Consider the following 21,455-nt stretch of genomic DNA (forward strand, 5'->3'; position numbering starts at 1 on the left):
GGCATATCCACAGAAACTTGCACGAAAGACTGCGATGGGAAAGGCTGAGATTTGCAGCTCCAAAGACCTGCTGTGCCCTGCTCTTGCCCTGGCTCTGTGCATGGGGCTCAGGTGTCCACAGAGCAGGCTGGGCTGGTGGGGATGGTTTCACTCCCAACAGCTCAGGCATCAGTATTGGAAAAGCAAGACAGGTTGTGGTGAGGTTTGTCATGGCCAGAAATGTCACAGTTTCACTGCCACCAGCACCACAGTGAGCTCAGGTGTGCCAGCCCATCCTTACAGCCAGCTCAGGTGTGCTCAGGGATGGTGTCCAGCACGGCCCCTGGAGAAGCACAGGCAGTGGGAACAGCCCTGCCTGGCACAGTATCAAATCTAAGGCTCTGTAACTTGCTACTTCAGAATTTTAAAATCCCTAAATAAAGCTTGAAATCTTCCTTTTTATGTTTAGTGGTTATGCCGTGAAGGGGCTTGCCAGCACAACAAAGGCATGACATATATCAAGCCATGGTATGGGACACAGCAAAGCAGGATATGGCATTTGTCAAGCCTGACATGAAAATGCAAAGCACAAGAAAAACAGGAGGATCACAGGCAGAAAAGGACTGAAAGCTGCTGAGAGCCACTTCACACCTTGCAGTTCTCACCCTGTGCCTTTCAGCCATCCTCCATTGTCAGCACATCTAAAGTTTACATGGATTTAAATAGATGCTGAAAGAAATAATACAGTTCTTAAAGGGGTTTTAATAATCTCCTTCTGTCTCTCATTATATCTCTGGGTTGATAACAAGGCTGCTTCCTGCTTTACTGTTTTTATTAGCTTGCCCTTTCTTTCATTCACTTACCTTTTGGTCTTTTTCTTTTCGTTTGTTTGTTTGGTTTTTTTTCTTTTTCCTTTAATGGACCTAATTTTCATTTCTCTTATCAGGTTTTTAGAATTGCTGAGATTCCAGGAGAATCTTTGTTATATTTATTTAAATGTGGGATGGGGTTTTTTTGTTTTGTTTTATTTTTTAATGTTTTTTTAACTCCCTTGAGAGAAGACTCAAATTCTGCTACTTGAATATTTCTAAATTTGTTCCTGAACTGTTATCCCAACTATTTATGTTGTATTTACTACAAACATGCTTCTGCTGAATAAGAACAAGTCTGCAGCAATTTTATCTTTGTTCCTAAAATTCAAGAAGATGTTTTAATATAATTTTTTTGTTTTTTTCTGTTTTGCCCAAAGAAATTTATGGACAAAGAACCTGATGTGAAATATGGTATTTCTGAGGATTATCTTAAGTCACATGAAATGATAAAATATTCCTATTTTTGTAAATAAGTCTTGATTAAATTGGTTGTTTTCACATCATGTTCAACTATTGTTTCATATTCTAGACCTTCCTGTTCAAGCACAAGTATATACTCTTTTTCATTACAGATACACCTCACAATTTCTTTCCCTGTGGTGCCCTCTGTGCATATATTACTCTGCACGGCAATTTAATTTTAAATGTAAATTCCATTTTGTTTTGTACAGTATTGCACATTAGCATGGACACAGGGCCTCTTTGGCAGCTGTGGGTGACAGCCCAGCCCAGCCCCTTGCAGAGCAGGCTGCTGCTGCTGTGGGGTCCCATCCTTGTCTCCGTGGGCTCAGGGACAGACGGGACACCCAGGGCTCCTGCCAGGCAGGACTGGGTGGCTGCACCCCAGATCCTCCTGCATGAGCTGGGCAGGGCCACAGACGGGTCCAGCTCCTTCAGGTGGGGTCACAGCACAGGCACAGCAGTTCTCTAGGAAGCTGTGGTGTCGAAGCAAAAGCAGACTGTGGAGCTTTCTTTGCAGGAGCTTTCATGGCACTCCAGGCAACAGGCATGTAGCTTTTAGCGGTGGTAACATACACACTGCACTGGGCTTTGTTCAGCACAGAAGGTTAGATGTGGTTGGTTTGGGGTTTATGCCGGGGAGAACAGATACTTTAAGACAAATGCTGTATTCTTACAGGGAATTTCTGGAGATATTGTCACATCACATAGGTCTCCGTGACAAAACAAAACAAAACACACTTTGATCAACTACTTATGTTTCTCAGTTTTCCTTAAAGAGAGCCTGTGTTTCTTGAAAGCTGAGATCAAAGTCACTGCAAGCTCCCAGATCGGAAGAAAAATTGCAGAAAATTACATAGGTTCTTTTTATTTTATTTGAGGTAATGGACAGAGAGCGAGAAGGAACAAGGAGAAAATGGGAATGTCTCTGAAAGATAAATGGTTAGAAAACCTCCATACTTGAAAGAACAAGGCTGTCTGTTTGGGTTTTTTGCTTATACTTCATATATTTACAGTAGTTATAGCAATGTTTTACACTGGAAAAAGTAATGATAACATTCTTGTGAGAAGAGATTGCCCCAAATAAAACTTCAGAGGCAGCCGAATGAAAGAAGAAAATAAGGCTAAAATATGAAGCTTAAAATTGCCAGGGGGCATCTGGTGTGTCAGTCAGATGAATGAGGTAAGCTGATTTATGCCCTAAAAACTTTAGCCAAGGTGTTCCTGATGGTTTAATAGACTGCTGGCCTCCCACAGATCATTGCTAACTGCAAGGGAGATTTTGCTGAGGTAGAACTACAATCATCTGTTTCTCCACTGCCTGTGAGCACTCCACAGCTCCCAAGTTGTTTATTTTTTGCCTTTTCCCTTTCTATTGATTTTGGGTTGTATTTTCTTTGCAGTTATAGCCAGCAAATGGCCGAGTAATAAATTTATATTTCCAAGCTGTAGAGAGGATTTGATTTAGCAAATAATTTTTACCATTTGCAGCAGTTTACCACGAGTTTTCCAGTTGCCTTTGCAGTTGTTTTCCCCCTCTTTATGCCATTTTGCTGCATTGTCATGCTTGTTGTCTTTGATTCAGGGAAAGCAATGCTTTAGTGGTGACGATGGGATATTGCCTCATTACAGGCTTCCTTGCCAGATGAGTTCCCTCAGTGCCAATTACTGTTCAGCAGTGGATGCTGCAATAGGTCAGGCTGTTCTTCTTGCTAGTCTTTTCTTTCACATGCATTGCTTCTGTGTAAAGCACTCAGGGGCAAATTGTGCTCCTGCCTTGGAAATTGTCACTCTGCTATGCAGGGGCACCATGTGAGGGGATGCAAATATTCTCTGGATGTGTGGAGCTCCACAGGGACCACTAACCTGCTAGTAGGAGACATAGGGCCAAGGCCATGGGAGATCATCAAAGGCTAAAGTTTGTAACTTTTTAGCTGCTCTGTCTCCTGAGGGCCAAATTGCTCCTCCACCTTTTGCATTTTTCCTGCCCTCTGTTTAGCTCAGGTGTAGTGCAGGGATTTTGTCTTTCACAGCTAACGCTTTGACCACTTGAGAAAAATCATGGTGAAAGCAACCTCTCCCAGCCACAGCACCTCTGAGAGCAGGGATGCTGAAAACAGGGGGTACTGCAGGAGTGATGATCACGTCACTCCTCCTGCCTGCTGCTGTGCCCTTCCACCCGTTCCTGCCCCGAGGGATGGGGGTGGCATCGTGCCCCATCCAGCTGGGCACTGGAGTGCAGGAATCCAATGAAGCACAGGAAAATCAGTTGGAGAGCAAGGGCCACATCTGCCTGATCACTGAAAGAAGCTGTGTGGCATGGCACAGAAACTGAAAAATCATTTTGAGCTGTAGCTTGAAAGTGTGTCACTCATTGTTTAATTAAACACTGAGATATGTATGACAGGGCTGGGAGTTAAACTTTGCTGTATGGTGGGTGTTCTCTCAATTCCCTTTTTTGGCTGCCAGTTTTTAACCCAATATGGCCTATGGAGACTGCAAGGTCATTTTTACAGGTAAACACCTCAAATCTGTAGTCTAAAGCTAAATGCAGGAGACCTTTGATCTCCTGTTAAACTCTTACGTAGGAGTCTCTGTAGTTTTGCAGTAAATCTGTTTATGATATGTTGTTTGTGTTCCTAATTATAAATTTGGAACAAAATTCTCTGCCAACAGAGCTTTCTATGCTGGGAATTTAGGCTAGTTGCAAGGTTGATTTAGGGTAACTGTAAAGATACTGTCATTTCTTGAAATACAAGTAATTTTGAAATATAGCTATAATGATGATTCAAAAGCACTTGTACGAAAATACATAATCAATATACAATATTCCCAGAATATCAATATGACCCTGATAGTGCAATTGAGAACAGAATTTTTTACTGTAGTAACAGCAGCATCCCAACTTTCATTTCCTCTGATGCTCACATGTGAGTTATAATTTACCAACAAGTCATTAAACTGATGGAGATGTTGCACTGGTGTGTCCTTTAAAGACAGTATTTTTCAAATGTAGGGCCAAACTGTAAATATTTGAAGTAAAGGTTTAGCAACTCTGTGTATATGCAAAGAAGCAGCTTCATCTTGGGGGAGACATGCTATTCTTACTGCTGCCCAAGACAGCCCCTACCCCTCCCAGGGCAGCTTTGCCCATGGCTTGGTGACATTTGTTGCTCTGGGTCTTAGCAGGGAATAACACTGCCTTAAATAAACTGCTGTTTGGCTGGTTGCTTTCAATTTTGCTGCCTCAGAGAATATCTTTGGTTATTCACTTCATTACTTTGCAGAAGCTCTGAAGCAAAGACAGAATTTATCAGTGACACCAAGTAGAAATTGGAAGAATTGAAGGGAGAGATTATGTGAGACCTTTTAATATAAAGAACTGTGGTATAAGTTAAGAAGATTATTTTATCTTCAGCTCCTCTGACAGCTCCTCTGTTGCATAAGTGTTCTGCTTTTTCCAGTTAGGTATTGCCTAAACGTCAGTCACGGCCATTTCCTGAAATAGGAACGCTGAGTTTATTTAATTTGGGGGGTTTAAGTATTTTCCATTTCAGAATAATAAATACATAAGATACAGGCTCTCTTCTATGTAAAGGCTATGTATATTCTGGTAATATACAGAAGTATGTTTAGACATATTAAAAACTTCTTAGTCATGATTTTAAGAGTAAAGCTTTGATTTTTCTCCTGACATGGCTACGGCAAGCTTTCATGTCAAAGGAAACCCACTGAAGATGTTGATTCATTGGGGAAGGGGTGAAATGTCATACTCCTAACTACATCTTTTCATTTTCCAAGCTCCTCCTAGAGAACTGACAGAAGAAGAAAAGCAACAAGTTCTCCATTCAGAAGAATTCCTGATATTTTTTGACCGCACAATACGTGTAATTGAGCGAGCTTTGGCTGAAGATTCTGACATCTTCTTTGACTATAGTGGCAGAGATGTAGAAGAGAAAGATGGGTCAGTTTGGGGGTTTTTTTTTTTGCTTCTGTAAAATAAGTTTTATAAAGACAATTCTAATAACAGGAAGCCTTAATTTAAAAAATTAATATTTTTATTGTTAAGAAAAGCCTAAAATCTCTCAGTGAAGGCCTGGGTCACTTTGTCATCTAAAATAATATTTTAAAATAGGTTTGTGATTTACTGATCTGGGTTTCGGCAGGTTTTTTAATTTGATGTATTACTTAGCTGGTTTAATTTTTTGTTTCATTTTGGGATGAAATTCAAAATTCTGGTAAAATAACTGAAAGAGGTAAATACACATGTACATGTAAATGTATACATTCCAGCAGTGTACGTGTGTGTGCTTATGATATTTTCACAAATTCAAACTAGTGTTGTTTATATTCTACTACTGCCTCAGGTCTGTAATGGATCCCACTTTACCATGCATCGTGGGGATGAAAATGATCTTCCAAATCGTTTGCAATCTCAACAGCTAAGACGAGAAGTGACAAGTTTTGTTTTCAGCATTTGATATGGGAGCAAAGCAGTAAAACTTGTTAGTTGGAGAAGAAATATTTAGTTTGCAGCAGCTGTGTATCTGCTGAAGCCTCATGGCAAATCAGTAGCTGTATTGCATGGAAGTTACTGGAGGCTAACCCAGAACAGCATCCCAATGGACCAGCTGAGTGCATCAGTGTGGCACTGTTGGACCAGTACTGAGCTTCAGCCTGTCCTCACAGTGTCACAGAGCATCTGCTGTCTCCATCTCTGGGAGATGGTGCTGTACCTTTAACATTTTAGGAGTCAAAAGTAAGAGAGGTTTGGTTGTAGCTTGGAGGTGAAGGTTCATAAAAGTGGGAGCTGAATGCCAGGGCCAGGTTCATCCTGGGAGAAAAAGAGGGCAGAGATGGTCCAGGGTGACCCAGAAGAGTCAGGCAGGCAGTGAGAAATTTAAAAATGTGGTTTTGTGAAACAGACCTAAAATTTGTTCCTTGTTGCATCATTTTCAGCCAGACAGTCAGTGAGAGAAATTAAATCAAGGTGGCAGACTCCCCCAGGCTGAGCAGAGATCTGAGAAGCAGTCAAAAACTTTTGCACTGCTTTTCACAGCATTTGAACCCTGATACCTGAAAATCTGTCACTTTGTTTGAATTCACACAGAGATGTTCAAGCAGGAGCCAACCTCTCCTTTAACCGGCAGTTCTATGATGAGCACTGGTCAAAGCATCGTGTCGTCACCTGCATGGATTGGTCTCTTCAGGTAAGATGTGGAGCTGGGAGATGTGTTTCCATATCACTTCCACTTCTCCCTATAAAACTTATGGGCAGCCTCTGTTTGCTCTTCTTTATGCAGAACAGGATGTTATTTTTGAGAAAACAGCAAGGCCTTGTATGAGTGAAAGCACTTTTCTCTGTGAAGAAGAGTGGTGGATGATATAGAAGCTGTCTTTTTTTTGTATATGTTACTTGGTCTTCAAAATCAGGATGTTGTGTTAAAACCCTAGGTTAACAAACCTACCAAGATTAAGTCTTTACTTTTCCTCCCCCTTTCACTACTTCATCCAAAAATGGATTTTTTTTTTTTAGGACAAAAGGTTTAAAATTAAACTAACTAAAATTAATTTACTACATATAATATGTATACATAGTAGTACATGAAATCTTTAGAAAAGGTGAGAAATAAAATTAATTTTTCTAATATACTAAAATTTAAAATGTCAAAGTATCTGAACAATTTAAAAAGATTGAAAATAGGTCCTTCAAAAACTGCTGGATCCTCTCTTCAAGTGATGGAAGAGGAGGCTGCAGCTGCTCTGGGTCATGCTAAGGCAGCATGCCTGGAATGTACCCAGTTTCTCTGCATGCAAAGCATTGTCATTGGAAAATAAAAATGATGGTAGACTCGCTTAAGCTCTCCAAAACCAATGCAATCACATTAGCAAAGTGCAGAAACCAGTTTAATTAGTTACTCTGTTTTGAGAGCTGGGATTATCAGACATCATCACAGGTCCTGTTAAATGAATTTGGTTCCAGTTTTACTCCAGCTCCCCTTGTCCTGTTTCATCATTGTTAGCCTCTTCCTAGGTTCTGGCCTGGAGAAAAGCATGTGGTCTCCTTGGGGAGAGAACCAAGGAGACTCTGCTCCTAAATCCACCATACACATTTAACAAAACTGCTCCAAGAGGACATTGAGTTCACAACTGCAAGCACAAACCCAGTCTCAGGCATGCCACGGGATAAGAAGCACGGGGACTTCCATCCATGCTTCTCTCTTTTCCCTTGAAATGGCCACACAGCTGCTTCCATCCCTCTGGGCACTTCCCAGGCAAGGTGGCAGCTGCCTGCACAGGAGGCTGCAGAGAGGAGAAGAATCAGGGGGTCCCAGTGAGCACAGCTGCTAGGCTGAGCACATCTGGGTGGTGCACAACAGCCAGTTGCAGAGAAGCTTCTTGTAATAGCCAGCTTGCACTCCACGTGTGAAATGAAGGATTTATACCTTTGCTTTCATACAAAATATCAGCCTAGCAACAGGTATGCACTATTGTGATGTGGGTGGCCTTTAAGCACATATGGATTTCCACAGAAATCAAATATAAGCCTGAGGAAACACTTATCTTAGGTTGTTCACTTGTTCAGGGGCTGGAAATTACATGGAATTCTTATCTGATATTTTCCTAACAGGCAGCTCTTACTGTATTCCCAGGGCAGCAAGAAAAAAAGCCGCCTCAGAAGAGCACTGCCAAATGTAATTGTTCAGCCCCTGGGGCTTGAAGGCATGTTCTGCTTCCCACCTCTTTGTTCCAGGGTGGCCCCTCCTGCCTTCCTCTTTGTTAACTCCTCATGCTCAGCTCCCTGGCACCCCAGCAGGGGCTTCTCTATGTGGGGGGCTTCTGCATGCTGCCCTACAGTAGCTTGGGAGTGCGGAGTTGCCTCCTCTCCTTCCTGCTTTGAGTGGTATGCATGAGACAAGGGCTGGAGCCAGACAGAGGTATTTCACCTAACCACTAGCTCTGCTGCTCACACATGCTCCAGGACATGGCAGTGTCCACTGTGCCAAAGAATAACTTGAATAATCATGGGAACTGCAGAACACATTGCTCAATTTTCTGCGATAAAACTGCTGCTGCGAAACAGCCTGGAGGCAAATAGAAGCTTAATCAAACAAAGGACATTGATGCATTGATTAAACAAGTTACTCTGTTCCCAGTCACATGTAGAATACAGTCTCAAACATGTGGGATCATTCATATCATTCAAGTTAACCCTCTAGCCCCTTGATTCTTTCACAGAGCAACAGGAAAATGGCTTAGGTGCTTAGGGATCTCAGGGAAAGGCCCAATTGACTGAGACTAAACATGAAGAATGATAGCACCTTACTCTGTCCATGGGAGCTAACTTAAAGCCAAGAAAATCATGGTCTCAGAGATAATGATATGTCTTTCTGGACCCTCAGGCAGCAGCCTCGAAGGAGGTTTTGCACAGCACCATTTCTATGTTGCTTTCATTTGCAGGACATCTGGGCACCCGGTGAGGACTGAAACTGTGTAAATGGAAGTAGCTTGAGTGGGGCATTGGAGTTTGTTGTGCCAGAGAGGATTTAGGGTACCGCACTCAGCTCTGTTTTTTTAAGAGTCAAAAAGTCTCATCTAGGTATGACCCCAGCATCTGCTTAAACTTTAAACTGTGTTTCCAGTCAAATACATAATCTGATTGCAAAACCTGACAATAGACCAGAAAGATTTGAGTCAGTGTCTGTTTATGGCCAGATGTGCTGCCAACCATGCCCACTAAACTTCCCAGGAGCATGAACCAGCCCCATAGTGCTTCAAAATTGGTGCCTGGCCACACACACTAGCTGGCTGTAGTCATGCTGGCAGGAGGGCTTATTGCTTCTGCCTGCCCGTGTTTCTGCCCCTGCATGGCTGCAGGCTCAGGCACTCACGTGAATGGTCCCCAACCTGCTCAGCCACAGCGTGATGCCCTGTCAAGAGCCTGCTGCACACTCTGTTTACTTGTCCATGGGCCAGTGTGGGATGAAAAGGTTCAAAGGAGAAGCTGAGTTTGCTGTTCAGAAGTGGTTGTAAGCTCTGTTGCAGGAGTGAGAGAGGAGAGGGGTGAGATGAATGAGAGCAGTTGAGGGCAAGGCTGGCACTACTGTGTCCAGAGAGGTGGCATCTCAGGTGTGGGATTAATTCACCTTCAAGTGCCCCTTGGGTCTTGATGAGGTACTGATTGGTCTACTGCTTCCTTTAAATTCCATGCAAGTGAATTGGGTGCTAAATTGTCCTTACAAGCTGTGCCAGCAGTCAGGGTCTGGAGGGATGTAGGTATAATCTAGTCAGAGTTTCCTTAAAATGGGAAAGGGCCAGGCTGTGGTGTCCATGTGTCATTGCTAATTCCTCCACACATGGGTCCAGGCTCACTCAGAGCAATGAGCTTGAGTAGGAAAATCATCAGCTCTGTGATCCATTATCCATGGAAGTGTACAGAATGTGGGAAGCAACAGCTGCTGGTGGCAGAAGTTACAGCTGTGTGCATTATTTCCTCCAAATGGATTTTGAGAGCAGAGACGTTCAGACCCCAATAATAATGATAGGAAGGCTGGTGGTTTGGGGTTTTATTAACTGTTAAAGTGCCTTTGGACCAAATTCACAACTCCCAAAAGAGAGTTTCTTTGTCCTGCTTCCTACCAGCTGCACTGTTCTCCTGTAAAGTGGTGGATGGTTTGGTAGGAATCTACCTGGGAAAGACAAAAAGTGACAATAATTTGCAGATACTGAGAAATTTTGAGGGAAAGCATTTCTAATTTACAAGAGGAGAGTGTAGGTCTTGCACAACTTGAGCTGCTGACTTGTTGGTCTGCAGAAGCCACATGCTTTTCTCTGGACATGCCATCATCTCCACTGCCTTACCCCTCTAAATACTCAGAGGGAAGGACAGAGGTTAGCAGAGGTGCCTAGTGTCAAACATGTGAGAGTGAACAACTGGGAGTTACTACGTAGACAGAAAGTGATTGATGTTTTGTGGGTAAATTATTACTTCTTACAGTGTTTTAAAATGATGCAAGGTCATCAAGATAGTGTGAAATTCTGATTTTTCATTTATAATATTATGTATATATAGATAGGTATATATAAACAAAGCAAATGATTATGGGTGCTGCATATCTATTCTATACAACAGGGGATAATGGGTATACAAAAAAGTGTGGCTGTGTTTTTAGAGTGCTTATTGCATCAATCCTACTGAGTCAGGGGAATTCAAGGTCACCCTGTGCTTTACAAGATGACCTCAGCATCTTGCAAAATTGAGCTTCTGTGAAGAAAATGTTTTGTTTGCCATTTGAATCATCAAGAAGAGCTTTCAAGTTGATTCTGTGCATAAGTGAATAAGAGTGCATAATGAAATAAGAAAGAATAGTTTTCAGGAATGCTGGAAAAAAAAGTGAATTTCAGAATAAAAGCTAGTCAACCCTATGGTCATAGTGTTTTATTATCAGTAAATTAAGACAGCAGTTTGTCCCTGAAGACATGTTGAGCAAATATATTAAAATTATTCAAGCTTTCAAATTTTTCTTCCTCCTTCCTTTTCATTCCCTTTATAAATATTTTGCTAGTTGTCTTTTCTTAAGAATTACCTGCAGAAAATAACATTGCCTTTGTGATATTTTAGAATAACTGATAGAGAGCAAGTATCAGGGGCTTTAAGGACGTTAGGGATGAGTAAAATATAAAACCAAAATGAAGCAGAATAATATGATTGAACTAGCATTTATTTTAATTAAAACCAGATATTGCACATTTACTGTAGATTATTTCTGTCTTATATGATTTTGTGTAGGCTTTTCATTATCCATGTTATTTTACTTGTATTTTCTTTTCCTTTCTAGTACCCCGAATTGATGGTTGCATCTTATAACAATAATGAAGATGCTCCACATGAGCCTGATGGGGTAGCCTTGGTGTGGAACATGAAGTTCAAGAAAACTACACCAGAATATGTGTTCCATTGTCAGGTAAGGCAGAGGAAGACATTGATTTTATGCTTTAGACAAAATAATTTACTACATGGTGCATCTCCCCACTGATTACATGAAAACGTTAAGGTTAAAAATAGTCATATTTAGTAAAAGTGACAGTCCAGTGTTTTTGGAAGGCAACCAGCCTTCTCAAACAAAAGCCTTTCAGAGCTGCATGTCATTCTTTGTCTATTTAAAACAGTCCCTAGGAGATTTAGTTCATAAATCCCTCGCACTTATGAAGTAACTGTGGTGTACCACTTCCTCATGCAGGCAGTAACACATGCTTTCCCACCCACGTTAACTTCCTCGCATCCTCTGCATTCAAGCTGCCCACCCTTGCCTTAGTTCTGCTCAATATCATGTTTTGCCTTTAAAATTGGGTAGTAAACTTTGCATTTTTGGACATGTGTCTGTCTTCCAGCCTAATCAAAATGGTGTCGATTTCAAGAACTACTCCACCAATTCCTTTAGGTCAGTCAGTTTGACTGTCCTTTAAGTCAGCAAAGTAGTGTTTCACTTCACTCAGTGCTACTTTAAAATTATGCTGGCTTAGAAGTTTATGGACAATTCAAAAATAGTTAAGTGTTTTATTTCTGTGTGTCTGTTTGTTCCTCTTTTGCCAGTGCTTTTATGTGTGAAATGGCACAGCCTCTATTGACAGCAGTGTTCAGCTCACTGCCTCTATCTCCATTAAACTGTCCAAACTGTGGAACAGGGCTTGGGCCAAATTTCAAACCTCTTCATTAATATCCCTCTGTGGTAATTAAATACAGGACAGTGATATTCAAAAAGCCATATGGAAAAGTTTCAGCAAGTAAAACTTAACAATCAGAGATTAGTAAAACGCAGATAATTCTGTGGTAAAAATTGCTTCTCTTGGAAGGATATGTATTACCTGGCTAATTGTGTAAGCTAAGTGTCATTTTACATTTGAGAACCAAACATCTTTTTGAACTAAGTTTATGTTTGGACTTGGGTACATTATCAGATGTAACATAGTGGGAGGGAGTTGCTGGAATTGAAGTTGCTGTTTCAACCCGATTAAGTAACCTTTAATTCTGGGCATATTTTTCTAATTTGCTATATTGAAAAACAACTTCACAAGGAGTTTAGGCCGGCAAATATGCTATACAGATTTATATACATAAATATGTATGTATATGTGTGTGTGTGTGTGTGTGTGTGTGTGTGTGTGTGTGTGTCTATTACCTTTGAAAGAGGACTTGTGTTTTCCTGGGTATCATATTTGGCAGCCAATGCCAAATTGGCACTGACCTTTCAGACTGCTTAAGGTCTTAGCTCAGATCCCATGTTCAGATTCTTCTATGATACACAGGCAGCTTAATGGTTTAAACAAAACTTCCAAGAGAAGATATAACATTTCTAGGAAGGATAATCCTTAAACTAGATTTATTTTGCAAGATAATGACCAGATTCAGGGTATCCCTCCTGTGCAGACAGAGGAAGATTGACTAAAGACATAAAAATTTGTTCCATTAAAGTTCTGTCTAGATACACTTAAACAAAAGAGGTATGACTTACTGCATTGAAAGCAATGAGACAGGCCACACTCTTCACTAGAAAAACACATGTAGGGCAAAGTAAGTGGTGGCCAGGGATTTGGCATGGTTGAGCTTCTGTCTAATCCTCACATTGTTGGATGTGCTCCCTTTTAGAACTGGAATCTTGAAACCTGTGAATTGAGAGACATATATGACACTGTGCTTGCACATGTATCCTGGATTCACTCTCTTTCAGCTAAAGAATACCAGTTCTGCCCATGGGAAATATTTATTTTCCTTTCAAACTGACCATAGATTATTTGCATTATAAATTCATTATGAGTTGGATCTGTCTTTGAACCATCATTATAGGGCTTTTGATGTGGAGTATCTTCTGCTTATCTTCAGATCAGATGGGGAAACCCACATGGGATTAAATGGGGAAGCAAAAAGTATGCAACTTGGTCTCTTGAACACAGGTTTTGTTGTAACTGACTCAGATGGAAAGTAAGAAAAGCATCTTAGCTCATGCTCTGGATTTCAGTTCTATAGATCATCATGTTATTCTGTTAGTGGAAACTGTATAATTAGTAAACCCCATATAATTTATATTACCATTTTGCTAGAGAAACATTCCCTTATTCACTCCCGATTCTGTTATTTCTCTAGGCCTTCTGAGAGATAGGCCCAATTTTGTTTCATCAAATAAATGACTTTACAACAGTCCAGCCCAACAACTAGAGATGAACACACACCTTACTGTTATAGCTGGGTTGCCCAGAAAGGCCAAATCCAGTACTTTTTATAGCACTGTGGAAATTTGTTGGGGAAACACAGTGTATTTCCCCAACAGCCCTCTATTTTCCTTCCCAATGACTTTCTAGAAAAAGTGGTCTCAATAAATACTACAAGATGCTGACTAATACACCTTTTGCCTTTCAATTTTTGGGGCTCAGAGAGCAAGACACAAGGAAGTAGAAACTCATTTCAGGTGTGACTGTCTATGAGGTTTTGTGAGCCACTTCTGAGAAGCCAAATCAATAAATGGGTTTATGAAGGCATTTCTGAGAAACTTCTAAGAAATTTCACTCAGGAGTTCTGCTAACATCAATAGAGATAGATCTGTGAGGCATCTCTGGACAGCTAAAGAGCTGGCTGGAGTTGCAGCAGGGAAAACTTCAGATACCAATTGTGGACATTTGGTAAATACTTGAAGTTAGAACCCTTAATCTTTTCCTGTCTTTCCTGATATATTATCTAGATGTGTACCATGGAATTTCTTTATGTTCTTTACCTCTTTCTGAGACTGTTTTTAATCTTAGATAGGAGAATGTGAAATGCTGAAAGTTGCCAGAACCAAGGGGCTTCAGCTAAAGTTCAGCCATGACAGACCATGATGTAAAAATCTACTGGCAATGATGTTTTTGCCTAACTCCAGTCAGCAAAACATTTGATTTCACTCCTGAAATGTGAGGGGTGCTGTATTCTGTAAATATGAAATTCTTACCCAATTTAAAGTTAAGTTGTTGTCTCATTAATATAATTCAAGTAGTAGTAAATTTCATAGCTCTACAATGTGTTGTGCTACAAATACTGGGTTCAATTTTAGTTAACACTCATTAAAGGAAAAGTTACAATTAGCTAAGTAGACATACATACTCATTAATTCATGTGTACTGCCATGCGCTCTATCAGATGCTTTCTAAAATAGTCCTGATGGCTTCTACTCTTACCTCCCATGGAATTGGGTTTTTTCTTCTATGTGTTTTATTTTTGCCCTTCTTTGGGTTTTTATATTTCTGCTTTATGTGCTGACAGTATTTTAGCTGTGAGTCCCAGATTTTTTCCTCTGCAGCTCATCAAACATTTCTTTACCACAATGTTAGAAATAGGAAAACAGGGAAGAATGAGGGATTGGGCAATTTGTTCATTTGTTTTTCTATGCAAGCAAAATTTGCCGTCTCAGAAGCAAAACCGGAATGGGAGGATGATATCATTTGCCAAAGGAATGAATGCTCAGTGCTTTCCTTAGGTAGTGAGAAATAAATTGAGCATGCAGTTAATACTGCAGAGTGCAGACTGGGAATATCTTTGTAGGAAGAGTCAGGGATGTCCTCTACCCCCATGCTGGAGCATCGCATACTCTTGGTGTGATCCAGAGCATTCCAAAGGCAAGACACATGCCTTTCAGAAGTACTTTACGAAACCATGCAGATGAGTCAACCCTAGTTGGGTTGGTTTGGCAGTATCCAGAGATGGAATGAATTCCAGGAACAACATGGAAATCACATTCAGTCTCCCTTGGTTTAGTTGGGACAGTTTTAAGCAGTGGTTCACATTGCTTCTCTCAGCTACTGCTGGTTTGTGTTTAGGTGGGGGTCACAAAAACAAAAGTAGTATCTCATTTATTGATGATCTGACTCCACATGTGCTCAATCCTATATTGATTTCTGCAATGCACAGGGCTGGCCTTGTATGTGAACATTCCCTCCTGTACCATTGATTGATAGAATAGCACCAACCATGTTTCTCCATATTTGTGTCTTTTTCAGAAAGTGCTTTTATGTTCTTTATGTGTTTTTTCCTTGAACATACAAATAAAAATCTGCATTACCCATTAATTATGAGGATTATTTGTACTATTCATCATCTCTGCCCCTGATGTTGTTTCTGTTTCATGGTGGTCTGATCTAAGCTTTCTAAGTCAGAATGACCTGAAGAAGTATCTGAAACTTTGCAGCAACATATCTGGACAAGTGAGGCAAATGAGAACTCAGAGTTTGCAGTAGATGGGCTAGCAGATAATGGTCTGAGCTTTATACCCCTTCTTTCAGCAGGGCCTATCAGCATGTGTACAGCACTGCTCTTCTATCAGATCTCATAGCTTTTGGGTTAGAGCTGAACTGCAGAGACAGAAGTCACTAGGAAAAGAAATAATCTGTTACCTAAGGGACTTGAGGGTATTACAAACCATTTCCTTTCTTCTGGAACTTAAGAGGGGTTATTAAAGTTGGTTGAGGTATCTGGATCTCAGCCTCAAACACCTATCATTTCAGGAGAGGAGGGATGGACGAGGAAGACAGCTAAAGATATTAGTTTTGTGCAAATAAACCAAATTGAATGTTACTTTCTGATTTGGAGGACTCTGCACTGTTACTGGGAAGTAAAGAATTCTGTTTTACTACACACAATCTAATCATAACAGAAACAAAATATTACTGCATTGATGGTCTTTTGATTTATTGTGGATTAGTTCCTGATCTTCTAATTTCCTCTTTGTCAGCTATGTCTTTTCCAAATGTCTGAAAAGGGCAGCCAGAAGTACAGATCTGACACTTAGAAGCAACTACAGTCAGTGTCTTATTAAAGCAGGAGAGTACATATGAAATAGTTTTTATTTGAGGAAGCAGTAACCATTTAAGAGTTTTTTCAAGGAGTCAGATCAACTTTTAGTATAATCACAAAAATATTTCAGCAGTATATCACTTTCAATAGCTGCAGCTATTTCTGTCCTTTTCCTAAAATGATATGCAGTCAGATTTACTTGGTTAGTTCCATCTTTTTACTAAACTGTCAGGTTTTTTGTGGGAAAGGGGATTTGTGTTTTCTATTTTAATTTCAAGAAAAGATGTCCATGCTTGGAAAATATTGGTGGATTGGGTACAGAAATCAGCTACTCAGCTGCACCACAAAATGTTTCATTCCCCCCTAGCTTTTTTGTAGTGGCTTCCATACACTGCCATTAAGTTATGTGTTTGACCACTCTTCATTGCTTATCCTGGTGTGGTCTTTCCCTTTTCAACTAAATAGATGGAGTCATAAATGCATATCTTAGAATTAGATGCATTGAGGGAAGTGAAAGGCTATATTTAGTGGCTGATATTGGCCAGAGTTGCCTTATTTTTTTCCTGATCTGGTTTCTTTGTTGTTGTCTGCTCTTTCAAAATCAACATAAATTCCTTCAGATGTGCCTTTTGCTCCAGCAGCCTGCCTTCTAAAGGTGCTGGGTGCCCAAATCCACAAGACTTGTGAGTGGAACAGGCTGAGGTAAAAGCCTGAATGACTAATATCCTCCTTTTCCTCTTGTCCTTGACTTTCCTTCTCTGCGGCAGCCAGACTAGAGCTCAGTCCCTCCAGAGCTTCTAAAGAAAAGAAATACTACAAGAAATTTAGGAAAGTCCATAAAGTATGGTTGGAACACTTAAAAAATGAAGAAAATTTTCTCTTCTAGTTATATTGGTGCTTTTCCACAAAAACTTCCTCACCTTGTAAGCACTAAGTTTCAAGCAAAGATTTGATTCAGGTCTTCAGAGACGTACAAGAAATGAAAGACCCGGAACTCTCTCTAAGCTTCACAAACTTTCCCAAGTAAAATCAATCCAAAAATCCAGCATGTCCAATTCCAAAGCTGACTTACCTAATTACTCAGTTTCTTGTGAGAGAGGGTACCTGTGATCAGTCTTTAAAGGGCTACAAATGTCAAAGAAGACATATGGTTCTGAGCTGACTGCAAATTTTCCCAAAAAAACCACAAATCCCTTCTTTGGAAGAGAAAGTTTTTTCCAGCCTGAATTTCCCCATGACCCTATGATCCTAAACATGAATCAGATTCCTCCTTTTTTCATAGTAGTTCACTGCTAATTGGGCCTCTGACTGTCTGCCTGTGAAGATACTGAGACAGCTGTCGCAGTGGGAATACCTCAGCACCCAGGCTCCCAAATTCATCGCTGACTTTTGTAACACAGACCCAAATGTTGCCAATCATACCAAGGGGGGGCTTCTTCAGAGATAAAGGTGCTATTTTCTCTTCATTTCAGTTTTGTTTCCTGCTGTGCATCATCGGTAGGATGATCTTGGTGGAGCTGTGTAAGCTCTGCCTTTTCTTTGGGACACTGTTGCTCATACATTTGTGCCTGCATGGTTATCTGCTCACTGTAATAATTAATGCAGATGCATAGTTGTGCCATTTTGAATTACATTTTGGGGGAAGTTCTAACTATAGGACCGGGGGAGAAGAAGAGTTTCAGCTACAGCTTGTGATAGAAGGACATACTTACTCTGTTCCTGTTTCAAAATTTCTGTCCTCTGCCATGTTTCTGTTTGGAATGTGGAAATACAGAGCACAGTTTGTGTCATGAAAATGTCAGTAAGCAAGAGCCCACATCTTGTCTCTTAGGCTTTGGTTTTGGATTCTTCCCTCTGTCCTCAGCTGATACCACTTGTGGTTTTTTGCTCCTCCCATTGGAGGCTACACCTCTTCTAGCCTTTGTTGATTAGAAATATCTATAATTTGGCCTAAGATTAGTGCCCCAATACTTGTGAGGAGATTGTGTGTAAGTCAGCAGAAGTTAACTCACACATCTGAAGGCTAAGTGTAGTACTTGGAAATTATTTTAATGTCTTAGGTGAGAGAAGAGACCTGCATGCGGCAGATTTGTAGAGGGGAACAAAGAGGACCCCATGGTCTCCTGTCTCCTGTCAAATCATTTAAATTGGGGGAGGACAGAAAAGGCACTGAAAATGTGAAAATGTATATTCTGGCTCAGGTGCCACAATGTCTTAGCCAGTCCCAAAATCACCAGTCCTGCTTTACTGCTGAAGTGCCACAGCTGTTAGCATGGAATCCACTAACACCTGCACTTCAAAACCAAGTATGCCATGTTTTCTACATAGCCCTTCACCTTTCAGTCCTAAAATCTCTTAAACCTGATTAATTTCCACAAAACTCAAATCATTATATTTTTTATCAAGAGTGGGAGAAGGAAACCTTCTTCCAGGCAAGGTCAGAGAGCAAACAAACATCATTATTTAGACTAAAGGGGTGTCACGAAGTTGCATACCTTCCCTTGGGTTTTAACTGTATCTTTACAAACCCTTTGTAAGTTGATTTTTCCAGGATGACTTGGATCTCTTGCTGCCTTGTACAGAACCCTGAAGAGTGACACACCCAACAAGCCAATTTGTATAACAAAATAATTGTAGCCATGTCAGTCTGTGAAATGACTGCTATTACAAAAGGTGGGTGTAGTTCCCCTATTAGTAGTTAACATTCTGAATTATTTCAGAACTGTGTTTATACATACAAAATCTGCTAGCAAAAGAATGCTCCTTTGCTTAGAGCAAGGCTTAACACAGATCATCTTCCTCATTTGAAACTGAGATTTCAATTATTAATCAAGTAATTAGGAAGTGACAATTTTGCTTGTCTTGGATAGAAAATTTCAGGCAGTTCTCACATCTAAGCCTTTTTTGGAGGGGGTAGGTATCATACACTTAAATGATACACTGTCACTACTAGCAATAGCATTGTGCTCTTTTTAAGTGTGAAAATAGGGATTTGTAAGACCCTGTACTTAAAGATGCTGTTTCTCTTTCTTAAGTTCCATAGTCTTCCTTTCAGACCAAATATAAAGAATATGTTGGCTACTTGATACAGTGAGCATTCAAGTTTTTTTTAAGTTTCCTTATTTCACTGATAACTTGAATATCTTTCTGAATTACTGGCATCTAATATGCAATTCAGAGAAAGCCTAACTTTTGACTCTGCTGAGTTAGACATGCAATATTTTTAAACTTTAGCTAGCTAAGGGAAAAAAAAACTCTGTAAAAAAACTCTGTAAAAAACTATATTTCATAGGAGAAAATTATAGTGATATTGATGGTTTGCCAAAACCTCAAGCAGTGACAAAATCCACAGTGTCCTGAAAGAGATGGCTTTGCAAAACCATTCCTTTGCAGATGGCTTAGATTATTGATACTTACAAACACATGACATTATTCGTTCAACTTTGAAAATCTCTGTTGATAAAAAAATGCAGATTTGTCACACTATCCCAAATTGCAGAGAAAAAAAAATCATCCAATGCTGCAATTGTTCCTGGGATTGTTTTATGTTTTAGAAGTTGTTGATTTGGTTACATTTCGACATAAGCTAGTGTAAAAAGGAAGGAAGAGAAAAAAGAACCCAATTTTCCTTTGCTGATATGAATACTACATTTTAAATATTTTTTGTATATTTGAAACTCCCATTGCTAAAAGGGTTTTAGGTGAACAAGAAGTGCAGGATCAGATGTGAAATCAATAAGTCACTGAGATCCTTCCACCGAATTTTTTTCCATAAAGGATGTAAAATACCATGCAATTCCCTAGCTGCACTGCAAATGATGGATAAACAGCCATAGGCATGACTTTTCTGTTTGGGTTATGTAACTGTTCTCAGTGCAAACTACTTGCAATGAAGAGTACATTTGGTCCAAATTCAAGAAAATTATTTCACCTCATGATTTTTGTCTCTGTGGGAGCTCTATGTGAGGAGTGAAGCCTCTTTTTGTGTTACCTGGCAAAAAATATAAAACAGTTACTCTTCTAAATTGCTGTAAAAGGCCCCAGAAACCAAGGAATCCATCATTACAGCCCAGGATACAACTGTCCACTGCCTTAAGTCTAAAATCAACAGTTTTCCGCCCTCTGCCCCCATGGCTGAATGACTGACAAGTACTTCCTTAAAAAGAACTTTTGTATGTGGAAAACATTGATTTAATGATGATTAGCACTCCTGGCTTCTCACAAAGGGAAAGGAGAAGCACGTGCCACGTGGCTGAGATACTGATATTATCCTTGGAAGATGTTTCCCATGGGGCAAAGAGAAAGAAAAGTTAAAGTACATTTATTTCAGCATAAAATGACAAGCAAATGTCCTAAATAGAAGAAGCAATATGCTTTTAACAATTTGTCATATTGGAGAGATCAGAGTGTTTTCATAATCGCTATGACAAAATGTGCCAGAGTGTGTTAGGACCTGTGATTAATTAATTTGATTGCTCTTATAACACTGTTCGATTTTTTTGTAGTTAAGAAAAATATCAATCCCACTTCAGTTCTATATTGTTCTTGAACATACACTAAATCACCAGTCATTTCATGGAGAGAAAAACATGGTTAACATTTGCTATCTCATGTTTGCATCTATCAGTCTATTAAATAAATTTACTAAGCCAAATTTGGATTGGAGTTGTGCAGAACTACTAACATGAGTTTTCTGGGATAAATCCATTCTTCCTGGCAGGATAAGGATGCATTGTGAAATGTCCCATCACTGTTGTGAGTGAATGACCCAGGGGTGCTGGTTTTTGAGCAAGAAGTCATCCTCTGATACTCCAGAGTCAGCAATCGTAGATGGTGTAATTATGTTGATTTAGTGTTACTAAGGCTTCACCCTGAGACGGGAGAACACTTATCTCAACCCTTCCTCCTCTACAAGACTACTTATGGAAAAAAATTGTAGAAACCAAGGAGCATAGCCTTGCAGGTGACAAAAGCAGGATGTGAAATTTAAGAAAACTAAGGTTTTCTTGGAGGAAGAGGAATTAAAAATTGTCTATAATGGGTTTCATTTATTCCTCTGTGATCTTAGCTGCTTCCTAATGCTCTATGGGTGCAGAATCAGACTACTGATACTAGAATGAGAGTGTAAATTACAGTAATTTACTGTAGGAGAAATTAACAGTGTGAAAATAATTAATGTTTCCACCCTCATTCTTAAATCCAGACTTGCCTGTGGTATCTTCTGTGTTTCCACTAGATAGCTGTTTATTTGTCCCTCTAAGTCTCTCAATCTCCACATCTACGTGCAATGTTAAATTAATTTTCAATTATTTTAAGTTATTTCCCGT

The 21,455-nt window shown here is 40.0% G+C and overlaps 1 protein-coding gene across 4 annotated transcripts in view; it reads left to right on the forward strand.

Moving 5' to 3' along the window:
* The window catches only part of DYNC1I1 (dynein cytoplasmic 1 intermediate chain 1), a 186,439-nt gene that overhangs the window by 106,843 nt on the left and 58,141 nt on the right, over positions 1 to 21,455 (forward strand). For all 4 annotated transcript variants that reach the window (XM_058825604.1, XM_058825619.1, XM_058825626.1 and 1 more), the window contains exons 8-10: positions 5,112 to 5,274; positions 6,421 to 6,520; positions 11,150 to 11,275. In XM_058825604.1, the coding sequence (XP_058681587.1) occupies positions 5,112 to 5,274; positions 6,421 to 6,520; positions 11,150 to 11,275 (389 nt within the window). The remainder of the gene's footprint in view (positions 1 to 5,111; positions 5,275 to 6,420; positions 6,521 to 11,149; positions 11,276 to 21,455) is intronic.

This window comes from Ammospiza caudacuta, chromosome 1 (assembly GCF_027887145.1).
Source record: "Ammospiza caudacuta isolate bAmmCau1 chromosome 1, bAmmCau1.pri, whole genome shotgun sequence".
In the NCBI taxonomy this organism is placed as follows: Eukaryota; Metazoa; Chordata; class Aves; order Passeriformes; family Passerellidae; genus Ammospiza; species Ammospiza caudacuta.